This window comes from Procambarus clarkii, chromosome 17 (assembly GCF_040958095.1).
Source record: "Procambarus clarkii isolate CNS0578487 chromosome 17, FALCON_Pclarkii_2.0, whole genome shotgun sequence".
Lineage (NCBI taxonomy): Eukaryota > Metazoa > Arthropoda > Malacostraca > Decapoda > Cambaridae > Procambarus > Procambarus clarkii.
In genome coordinates this window covers 31,634,262-31,646,138 of record NC_091166.1, presented here as the reverse complement: position 1 = coordinate 31,646,138, position 11,877 = coordinate 31,634,262, and the positions used below count along the sequence as shown (strand labels likewise).

The following is an 11,877-nucleotide window of genomic DNA, read 5'->3' as shown; positions in this document are numbered from 1 at the left end:
AGCAAACCAGGTGACCTTGGAAAGGTTCGAAATTACAAGAGATGAGGTCAAGAAGCACCTATTGGAGCTGGATGTGAGAAAAGCTGTTGGGCCGGATGAAATCTCACCATGGATATTGAAAGAGTGTGCAGGAGCACTTTGCTTGCCACTCTCCATAGTGTATAGTAGGTCACTGGAAACGGGAGACCTACCAGAAGTATGGAAGACTGCTAATGTAGTACCAATATTTAAAAAGGGTGACAGACAAGAGGCACTGAACTACAGGCCAGTGTCCTTAACTTGTATACCATGTAAGGTGATGGAGAAGATTGTGAGAAAAAACCTAGTAACACATCTGGAGAGAAGAGACTTCGTGACAACCCATCAACATGGGTTCAAGGAGGGTAAATCTTGCCTTACAGGCTTGATAGAATTCTATGATCAGGTAACAAAGATTAAGCAAGAAAGAGAAGGATGGGCGGACTGCATTTTTTTGGACTGTCGGAAAGCCTTTGACACAGTACCCCATAAAAGGTTGATGCATAAGCTGGAGAAACAGGCAGGAGTAACTGGTAGGGCGCTCCAGTGGATAAGGGAGTACCTAAGCAATAGGAAGCGGAGAGTTATAGTGAGGGGTAAGATCTCAGAATGGCGTGAAGTCACCAGTGGAGTCCCACAGGGCTCTGTGCTTGGACCTATCCTGTTTCTGATATACGTAAATGATCTCCCAGAGGGTATAGACTCATTCCTCTCAATGTTTGCTGACGACGCCAAAATTATGAGAAGGATTAAGACAGAGGAGGACAGCTTGAGGCTTCAAGAAGACCTGGACAAGCTGCAGGAATGGTCGAACAAATGGATGTTAGAGTTTAACCCAAGCAAATGTAATGTAATGAAGATAGGGGTAGGAAGCAGGAGACCAGATACAAGGTATCACTTGGGAGATGAAATACTTCAAGAGTCAGAGAGAGAGAAAGACCTGGGGGTTGATTTCACGCCAGACCTGTCCCCTGAAGCTCATATCAAGAGGATAACATCCGCAGCATATGCCAGGTTGGCTAACATAAGAACGGCCTTTAGAAACTTGTGTAAGGAATCTTTCAGATCATTATATACCACATATGTCAGACCAATCCTGGAGTATGCGGCTCCAGCATGGAGTCCATATCTAGTCAAGCATAGGACTAAACTGGAAAAGGTTCAAAGGTTTGCCACCAGACTAGTACCCGAGCTGAGAGGTATGAGCTACGAGGAGAGACTACGGGAATTGAACCTCACTTCGTTGGAAGACAGAAGAGTTAGGGGGGACATGATCACCACATTCAAGATTCTCAAGGGAATCGACAGGGTTGATAAAGACAGGCTATTTAACACAAGGGGCACACGCACTAGGGGACACAGGTGGAAACTGAGTGCCCAAATGAGCCACAGAGATATTAGAAAGAACTTTTTTAGTGTCAGAGTGGTTGACAAACGGAATGCATTAGGAAGTAATGTGGTGGAGGCTGACTCCATACACAGTTTCACGTGTAGATATGATAGAGCCCAATAGGCTCAGGAACCTGTACACCTGTTGATTGACGGTTGAGAGGCGGGACCAAAGAGCCAGAGCTCAACCCCCGCAAGCACAACTAGGTGAGTACACACACACACACAGGGGGCTTGGTAGCTTGATGGATAGCACGCAGGACTCGTAATTCTGTGGCGCGGGTTCGATTCCCGCACCAGGCAGAAACAAATGGGCAAAATTTCTTTCACCTTGAATGCCCCAGTTACCTAACAGTAAATAGGTACCTGGGAATTAGTCAGCTGTCACGGGCTGCTTCCTGGGGAGTGTGTGTGTTGTGGGAAAAATAAAAGTAGCTAGTAAACATTTGAGAGGCGGGCCGAAAGAGCAAAGCTCAACCCCCGCAAGCACAACTAGGTGAATACACATACACACACATGATAACTACCTACTAAATTATCAGAGGTATTAATAAAGTAGATAGTATAAACTGTTTAACACGGGTGGTACGCGAACAAGGGGGACACAGGTTTAAACTGAGGACCCAAATGAGCCACAGGGACGTTAAAAAAAACTTTTTTCAGTGTCAGAGTAGTTAACAGATGGAATGCATTAGTCAGTGATGTGGTGGAGGCTGACTCCATACACAGTTTCAAATGTAGATATGATAGAGCCAAATAGACTCAAGAATCTGTATATCAGCTGATTAACAGCTGAGAGGCGTGACCAAAGAGCCAGAGCTCAACCCCCACAAATAGGTAACAACTAGGTAAGTACAGACAATCATAAAAATGTCGAAAATGTTCATTTAGCGTATATGTAGTGGACAAAATGCCATGACTTATACTATCATGTTAAAAAAACAAACTTGAGCAGGCAGGCACAAATAGGTGTGTACGAATAGGTGGAACACCCACGGGGACACTCAAACGAAGAGAGTCAAAAGGTCGGGATTTAATGAACAAACTTTCACGAAACAACTTCATGCTGCGAGTTGGTGGTGTTGACGGCGGGGGATAAGTTGGTGGTGTTGACGGTGGGGGATAAGTTGGTGGTGTTGACGGTGGGGGATAAGTTGGTGGTGTTGACGGCGGGGGATAAGTTGGTGGTGTTGACGGTGGGGGATAAGTTGGTGGTGTTGACGGTGGGGGATAAGTTGGTGGTGTTGACGGCGGGGGATAAGTTGGTGGTGTTGACGGCGGGGGATAAGTTGGTGGTGCTGACGGCGGGGGATAAGTTGGTGGTGTTGACGGCGGGGGATAAGTTGGTGCTGTTGACGGCGGGGGATAAGTTGGTGGTGTTGACGGCGGGGGATAAGTTGGTGGTGTTGACGGCGGGGGATAAGTTGGTGGTGCTGACGGCGGGGGATAAGTTGGTGGTGTTGACGGTGGAGGATAAGTTGGTGGTGTTGACGGCGGGGGATAAGTTGGTGGTGTTGACGGCGGGGGATAAGTTGGTGCTGTTGACGGCGGGGGATAAGTTGGTGGTGTTGACGGCGGGGGATAAGTTGGTGGTGCTGACGGCGGGGGATAAGTTGGTGGTGTTGACGGTGGAGGATAAGTTGGTGGTGTTGACGGCGGGGGATAAGTTGGTGGTGTTGACGGCGGGGGATAAGTTGGTGGTGTTGACGGCGGGGGATAAGTTGGTGGTGTTGACGGCGGGGGATAAGTTGGTGCTGTTGACGGCGGGGGATAAGTTGGTGGTGTTGACGGCGGGGGATAAGTTGGTGGTGTTGACGGTGGAGGATAAGTTGGTGGTGTTGACGGCGGGGGATAAGTTGGTGGTGTTGACGGTGGGGGATAAGTTGGTGGTGTTGACGGCGGGGGATAAGTTGGTGGTGTTGACGGCGGGGGATAAGTTGGTGGTGCTGACGGCGGGGGATAAGTTGGTGGTGTTGACGGTGGAGGATAAGTTGGTGGTGTTGACGGCGGGGGATAAGTTGGTGGTGTTGACGGCGGGGGATAAGTTGGTGGTGTTGACGGCGGGGGATAAGTTGGTGGTGTTGACGGCGGGGGATAAGTTGGTGGTGTTGACGGCGGGGGATAAGTTGGTGATGTTGACGGCGGGGGATAAGTTGGTGCTGTTGACGGCGGGGGATAAGTTGGTGGTGTTGACGGCGGGGGATAAATTGGTGGTGTTGACGGCGGGGGATAAGTTGGTGCTGTTGACGGCGGGGGATAAGTTGGTGGTGTTGACGGCGGGGAATAAGTTGGTGGTGCTGACGGTGGGGGATAAGTTGGTGGTGTTGACGGTGGGGGATAAGTTGGTGCTGTTGACGGCGGGGGATAAGTTGGTGGTGTTGACGGCGGGGAATAAGTTGGTGGTGCTGACGGTGGGGGATAAGTTGGTGGTGTTGACGGTGGGGGATAAGTTGGTGCTGTTGACGGCGGGGGATAAGTTGGTGGTGTTGACGGCGGGGGATAAGTTGGTGCTGTTGACGGCGGGGGATTTTTATGGTTGAAGGACGACCGTGATGGAGGGACGACTGTGATGGAGGGACGACCGTGATGGAGGGACGACCGTGAATGAGGGACGACTGTGATGGAGGGACGACTGTGATGGAGGGACGACCGTGATGGAGGGACGACCGTGATGGAGGAACGACCGTGATGGAGGGACGACTGTGATGGAGGGACGACTGTGATGGAGGGACGACTGTGATGGAGGGACGACTGTGATGGAGGGACGACTGTGATGGAGGGACGACCGTGATGGAGGGACGACCGTGATGGAGTGACGACCGTGATGGAGGGACGACTGTGATGGAGGGACGACCGTGATGGAGGGACGACCGTGATGGAGGGACGACCGTGATGGAGGGACGACTGTGATGGAGGGACGACTGTGATGGAGGGACGACTGTGATGGAGGGACGACTGTGATGGAGGGACGACTGTGATGGAGGGACGACCGTGATGGAGGGACGACTGTGATGGAGGGACGACCGTGATGGAGGGACGACCGTGATGGAGGGACGACTGTGATGGAGGGACGACTGTGATGGAGGGACGACCGTGATGGAGGGACGACTGTGATGGAGGGACGACTGTGATGGAGGGACGACCGTGATGGAGGGACGACCGTGATGGAGGGACGACTGTGATGGAGGGACGACTGTGATGGAGGGACGACCGTGATGGAGGGACGACTGTGATGGAGGGACGACTGTGATGGAGAGACGACTGTGATGGAGGGACGACTGTGATGGAGGGACGACCGTGATGGAGGGACGACTGTGATGGAGGGACGACCGTGATGGAGAGACGACTGTGATGGAGGGACGACTGTGATGGAGGGACGACCGTGATGGAGGGACGACTGTGATGGAGGGACGACCGTGATGGAGGGACGACTGTGATGGAGGGACGACCGTGATGGAGGGACGACCGTGATGGAGGGACGACTGTGATGGAGGGACGACCGTGATGGAGGGACGACCGTGATGGAGGGACGACCGTGATGGAGGGACGACTGTGATGGAGGGACGACCGTGATGGAAGGACGACCGTGATGGAGGGACGACTGTGATGGAGGGACGACCGTGTTGGAGGGACGACTGTGATGGAGGGACGACCGTGATGGAGGGACGACTGTGATGGAGGGACGACCGTGATGGAGGGACGACCGTGATGGAGGGACGACCGTGATGGAGGGACGACCGTGATGGAGGGACGACTTGCAATGTGTTGTAAGGAATAGCAACAAGGAACGGACAAGTGAGACAGAGAAACTGAATAACGAAATGGAATTAATATATGACCTGAGAAGCGGAGCCATAATGACATTGGGAGGACCAGACTTGCAGGGAGAGACAGACAGACAGACTGACAGACAGACAGACAGACAGACAGACAGACAGACAGACAGACAAGCCCGAGGATAGACGGTGTGCCGTACAGGGAAAACAAAAGGCAGCCAGCAACACATCTCCGCTTCAGTGTTGCCTCAGTAACATGACTACAACACCAAATGTTAGTCAAGAAATGAAGTAAAAAAAGATAAATCTTTCTGAAAATCGTCTAAGTGAAAATCACATGAATGTTCTGAAGGGACATATTTCACTGCAAACTTTTTCTCTGTGTTTGAATAGGTAATCTTGAGGTTATCTTGAGATGATTTCGGGGCTTTAGTGTCCCCGCGGCCCGGTCCTCGACCAGGCCTCCACCCCCAGGAAGCAGCCCGTGACAGCTGACTAACACCCAGGTACCTATTTTACTGCTAGGTAACAGGGGAATAGGGTGAAAGAAACTCTGCCCAATGTTTCTCGCCGGCGCCTGGGATCAAACCCAGGACCACAGGATCACAAGTCCAGCGTGCTGTCCGCTCGGCCGACCGGCTCCTAGGTTAACAATACATGCAAACTTGTTCAAAATCAAGATGGGTCAGCTTAAATAGGTCACGTGAGCTACATAACATCATTACTTCATACCATAAGAAGTCATTATTTAGTGTCATAAATTGATCTGTAGGGGCTTGACGGCTGAGTGGACAGCGCTCGGGATTCGTAGTCCTATGGTTCCGGGTTCGATTCCTGGCGGAGGCGGAAACAAACGGGTAGCTTTCCTTTCAGCCTGATGCCTCTATTCACCTAGCAGTAGATAGGTACCTGGGAGTTAGACAGCTGGTACGGGCTGCTTCCTGGGTGTGTGTAACAAAAAGGAGGCCTGGTCGAGGACCGGGCCGAGGGAACGCTAAGCCCCGAAATCATCTCAAGATAACTTCAAGATAACCTCAAGATAACCTGACCCTGGGCCGATGGCAAGCCTCCTCGTGACGTCTCAACGTACTGGCAATGCATTGCTTTTAGATATCTCTAAATGAGACTTTTTGCTCTAGATGCTGATGGATAACATAATTCTAGTGGGTTATCTTGCCTCCGGACATTTCATCATCCCTTGAGCTTGTATCTACCTAGCACAACACCACATGAACGAAGCTCCCCAGTAACTTGTATCCAAGTAACGAAGCTCCCCATAAACTTGTATCCAAGTAACGAAGCTCCCCATAAACTTGTATCCAAGTAACGAAGCTCCCCATTAACTTGTATCCAAGTAACGAAGCTCCCCATTAACTTGTATCCAAGTAACGAAGCTCCCCATACACTTGTATCCAAGTAACGAAGCTCCCATAAACTTGTATCCAAGTAAAGAAGCTCCCCATAAACTTGTATCCAAGTAACGAAGCTCCCCATACACTTGTATCCAAGTAACGAAGCTCTTCATACACTTGTATCCAAGTAACGAAGCTCTCCATACACTTGTATCCAAGTAACGAAGCTCTCCATACACTTGTATCCAAGTAACGAAGCTCCCCATTAACATGTATCCAAGTAACGAAGCTCCCCATTAACTTGTATCCAAGTAACGAAGCTCCCCATAAACTTGTATCCAAGTAACGAAGCTCCCCATACACTTGTATCCAAGTAACGAAGCTCCCATAAACTTGTATCCAAGTAAAGAAGCTCCCCATAAACTTGTATCCAAGTAACGAAGCTCCCCATTAACTTGTATCCAAGTAATGAAGCTCCCCATGCACTTGTATCCAAGTAACGAAGCTCTTCATACACTTGTATCCAAGTAACGAAGCTCTCCATACACTTGAATCCAAGTAACGAAGCTCTCCATACACTTGTATCCAAGTAACGAAGCTCTCCATACACTTGTATCCAAGTAATGAAGCTCCCCATACACTTGTATCCAAGTAACGAAGCTCCCCATAAACTTGTATCCAAGTAATGAAGCTCCCCATAAACTTGTATCCAAGTAACGAAGCTCCCCATAAACTTGTTTCCAAGTAAAGAAGCTCCCTATTAACTTGTATCCAAGTAACGAAGCTCCCCATTAACTTGTATCCAAGTAACGAAGCTCCCTATTAACTTGTATCCAAGTAACGAAGCTCCCCATTAACTTGTATCCAAGTAACGAAGCTCCCTATTAACTTGTATCCAAGTAACGAAGCTCCCCATTAACTTGTATCCAAGTAACGAAGCTCCCTATTAACTTGTATCCAAGTAACGAAGCTCCTCATTAACTTGTATCCAAGTAACGAAGCTCCCCATTAACTTGTATCCAAGTAACGAAGCTCCCCATTAACTTGTATCCAAGTAACGAAGCTCCCCATTAACTTGTATCCAAGTAACGAAGCTCCCCATAAACTTGTATCCAAGTAACGAAATTCACCATTAACTTGTATCCAAGTAACGAAGCTCCCCATTAACTTGTATCCAAGTAACGAAGGTGCCCATTAACTTGTATCCAAGTAACGAAGCTCCCCATTAACTTGTATCCAAGTAACGAAGCTCCCCATAAACTTGTATCCAAGTAACGAAGCTCCCTATTAACTTGTATCCAAGTAACGAAGCTCCCCATTAACTTGTATCCAAGTAACGAAGCTCCCCATTAACTTGTATCCAAGTAACGAAGCTCCTCATTAACTTGTATCCAAGTAACGAAGCTCCTCATTAACTTGTATCCAAGTAACGAAGCTCCTCATTAACTTGCATCCAAGTAACGAAGGTGCCCATAAACTTATATCCAAGTAACGAAGCTCCCCATTAACTTGTATCCAAGTAACGAAGCTCCCCATTAACTTGTATCCAAGTAACGAAGGTGCCCATAAACTTATATCCAAGTAACGAAACTCACCATTAACTTGTATCCAAGTAACGAAGGTGCCCATTAACTTGCATCCAAGTAACGAAGGTGCCCATTAACTTGCATCCAAGTAACGAAGCTTTTATCGTCAAAGATTCTATTGCTCTGCTCTAATGTAAAGGGGAAGTATTGTAATGGTGAAGGAGGTAACAGCTGACATGGAAGGGTTATTATAGCGTTAATACACGATGGGGGCCTCGTAGCCTGGTGGATAGCGCGCAGGACTCGTAATTCTGTGGCGCGGGTTCGATTCCCGCACGAGGCAGAAACAAATGGGCAAAGTTTCTTTCACCCTAAGTGCCCCTGTTACCTAGCAGTAAATAGGTACCTGGGAGTTAGTCAGCTGTCACGGGCTGCTTCCTGGGGTGTGTGTGTGTGTGTGGTGTGAAAAAAAAAAAAAAAAAAAAAAAAAAAAAAAAAAGTAGTTAGTAAACAGTTGATTGACAGTTGAGAGGCGGGCCGAAAGAGCAAAGCTCAACCCCCGTAAAAACACAACTAGTAAACACACGTCTTAACAGCTCGAAACAGGATAAATAACAGTATGAAAATAATTCGGGATTGACACTTGAGTGAGCTTTCTAGTTTATGTGAAGGTGGAGCGAGAGTCATGTCTGAATGTGAGTCAGTCTGTGAGTTCTTTTTAATTTTTATATTTACATGCGAAAGCACGCTACATAAATACCATAAAAACAAATACTAAAAGAAACCAACAACAAAGTACAAGATATAAAGGAACCAAACAATAATCCCCAAACCATACCCAGACAAATACATGAAAACACACAAATACAGAAGTACATAGCAACAGGTTCATACAAGAAGACAAATACATAGGTCAGCCCAAAACGGACACAAACGCATGACGTGAAGAGCTGAGGTTGAAGAGCTGGGGTTGAAGAGCTGGGGTTGAAGAGCTGGGGTTGAAGAGCTGGGGTTGATGAGCTGGGGTTGAGAAGCTGTTACAAATCCATAACACATATTTATGCGGATAATCCTTTTCCGGAAACCGCAAACAGTACGCCTCCCAAACGATCCGCTCATCATCCTGAACACGACCGCCACACGTCCCCCGAGGGCACTTCATAAAATCAGGAACGCCAGAGATGAAACCGTGCACGCTGGGCACCCACACGGTGGACGAACACCAGGGAACCGGCTGCACCCGTATCGTCATACAAGGTCCAGACTCCTCATCAGCAACTGATACGTCGTCCCCCGACGAGGCAATAGGAAGGGGGCGGCAACACGGGGGACGAGACCACAGGGCGTAAACTCGCAACGGACCGCTGGGCACCGGGCACAGGCACAGAGCCCCCTCACCGACTATCTTTCTTAAGAACAACCACGAGTTCACGAGCCGCGTTATCGGCCAAGAAGGGTGGGGGGGGGGGGGGGTAGACAACAACTCTCACATCTGGAGCCCACAGCAGGAGGCACAGGGGAGGACACAGGAACTAACACAGAGCTCCCTACACCAGCACCCACATCCGTCGCAAGGACATCCGCCACCACCACCTCTGAGACCATCGGAACTCACCAGTCACAGACGCCATACCGTCGGAAGACACGCAGCTCACAAAATCCCCTACGTCCGCCCAGGCAAGACCATCCGAGGCCAAAACAGGGAAGAGCGCCGCGAGCGCTTAGGGTCAGGGCGCAGGTCATCTGAGGTCTCCACCGCCACATAATCCGACTCCCGAGTGACGAAGGGAGTCCGCGACCTGACACGGCCAGGCAAAACCTCAGTGGCGGCCACGACCGCGGAGGAAGGGGGGTGGGGGTTGGCCTAAACACAAGAGGCCGCGCCCCTCCACTGGTACAGCAGGCAGAAGAGGCTAGCAAGCCGAGATGTGAGCCACGGGAGAACAAGGCACAGCAGCCGCAGAAGTGGGAGGCAGGGGAAAGGTCGACCCGCCGACCCATACCCATACCGACAGCACTCATGGCAACCGCAGAAGTGGGAGGCAGGGGAAAGGTCGACCAGCCGACCCATACCCATACCGACAGCACTCATGGCAGTCGCAGAAGACGCAGCGAACAACGGCATGGCACCCGGCGTCCGATCCTCAACCCGTTCTCACACAAGACAGCACATATATGACTTAATGCTTAAAGTCAATATGTTGAATATGAATTAGTAAATATGTGATATATTCCCAGTTACTTTTTTTACCAAGGCCCAAACTCTTCCTCACGTACCAATTTACGTGTCACAGTACCCGTCCGTCAACATAGATAGCAGAATATTCGTGATTGGCTCAATTATAAGGAAAATTGTAGTTTTCAGGACCCACATGGGTTGTGAAATTTACCTACTATTGTCCATGCTCTTAGAATATTACAGATCAGCTACTTCCTATTGAAGGCTCGTAATTTTGTTTTGAGAAATATTAGTTGTTCTTAGTAAATTATAATAAGCACTAAAAATTATTACATAGAATAACAGTCCTTCACCAATCAATATTATATACCATAGTTTGTGCTTTACAAATCTTTAAAGGATGTTTTGTAGGAACGCTAACAGAAAACGATGTTACGTTGGAATGTCTATGGGGTAAACTACTGCAAACAGGACGGTATTGTGTCTACTATACCAACTATAGCTAGGATGGGTATATTGTCACCTACCGCCTGTTAGGTGGGAAAGGGGTCCAATACCACCCACAGGATGGGTATGAGGGTAACATCCACCCACAGGATGAGTATGGGGATCACATCCACCCACAGGAAGGGTATGGGGTCCAATACCACCCACAGGATGAGTATGGCGTCCACTACAACCCACAGGATGGGTATGGGGCTCCAACCACCCATAGAATGGGTATGGGGCTCTAACCACCCATAGAATGGGTATGTGGCTCCAACCACAAATAAAATGGGTATATGGTCCAATAACACCCACTGGATGTGTATTGCGTCCATTGCCGCGCGTCGAGCTCGAAAACCGCAGCATTCATCTCAGAACCATGCCTATTTCACACAGATTCCTTAATAAACGTAAGAGTTTTATATGTCACAAGAAAGATAGAAATATAAGCTTCATTCTAAATACCTTACCATGGGCATATTTCAATTTAAAGCGAAGATACGTGTACTTTTATAATAGCCGAGCTTTAACCCCGGACAGATTGATCGACCGAGCAACTCTCTCTCAGAACAATGTTTATTTCACGTGAATTCGTTAATAAACATATATGTTTTATATGTCTCAAGAAAGGCAGACATATAAGCTTCACTTTAAACACTTTACCATGGACATATTTAAAGTTCTAATGAAGATACATGTATTTTAAAAATTACGGAGCTCCCACCCCGTACAGACTGAACAACAGAGCAACTCTCTCAGATCAATGTTTATTTCACGTAAATTCGTTAATAAACACAAATGTTTTATGTCTTAAGCAAGATAGAAATAAGAGCTTCATTTTAAATACATTACAATAGACATATTTATAGCTCAAGTGAAGATACATATGTTTTTATAGTAGCGCTCAGTAGCTTGTCGGGCATGGAGTGCAGACGCCTACGCACTTGCCGATATATTGTATAATTAACAAAAGATACGCTAATAAAGCCTAAAATCTTATATGCCTCCAGAAAGATCGAGATATGAACATTATTATGATTTCACCAAATGAAATATATCATGTTCGAGAACAAAGATATATCAATTTTAAATTAAGTTTCGACTCTTGCTCGGGCGAGAGAGAGGGAGCGACTCTCGCCCCATCTATTGGA

General features: G+C 48.2%; 1 protein-coding gene across 1 annotated transcript in view; it reads right to left on the bottom strand.

Annotated features, from left to right (window-relative positions):
• Nucleotides 1-2,455: 2,455 nt before the first annotated feature.
• Nucleotides 2,456-11,877, bottom strand: part of LOC138365619 (coagulation factor V-like) — a 33,963-nt gene continuing 24,541 nt past the window's right edge. The window contains exon 3 of the mRNA XM_069326098.1: nt 2,456-3,917. Within this exon, the coding sequence (XP_069182199.1) occupies nt 2,456-3,917 (1,462 nt within the window). The remainder of the gene's footprint in view (nt 3,918-11,877) is intronic.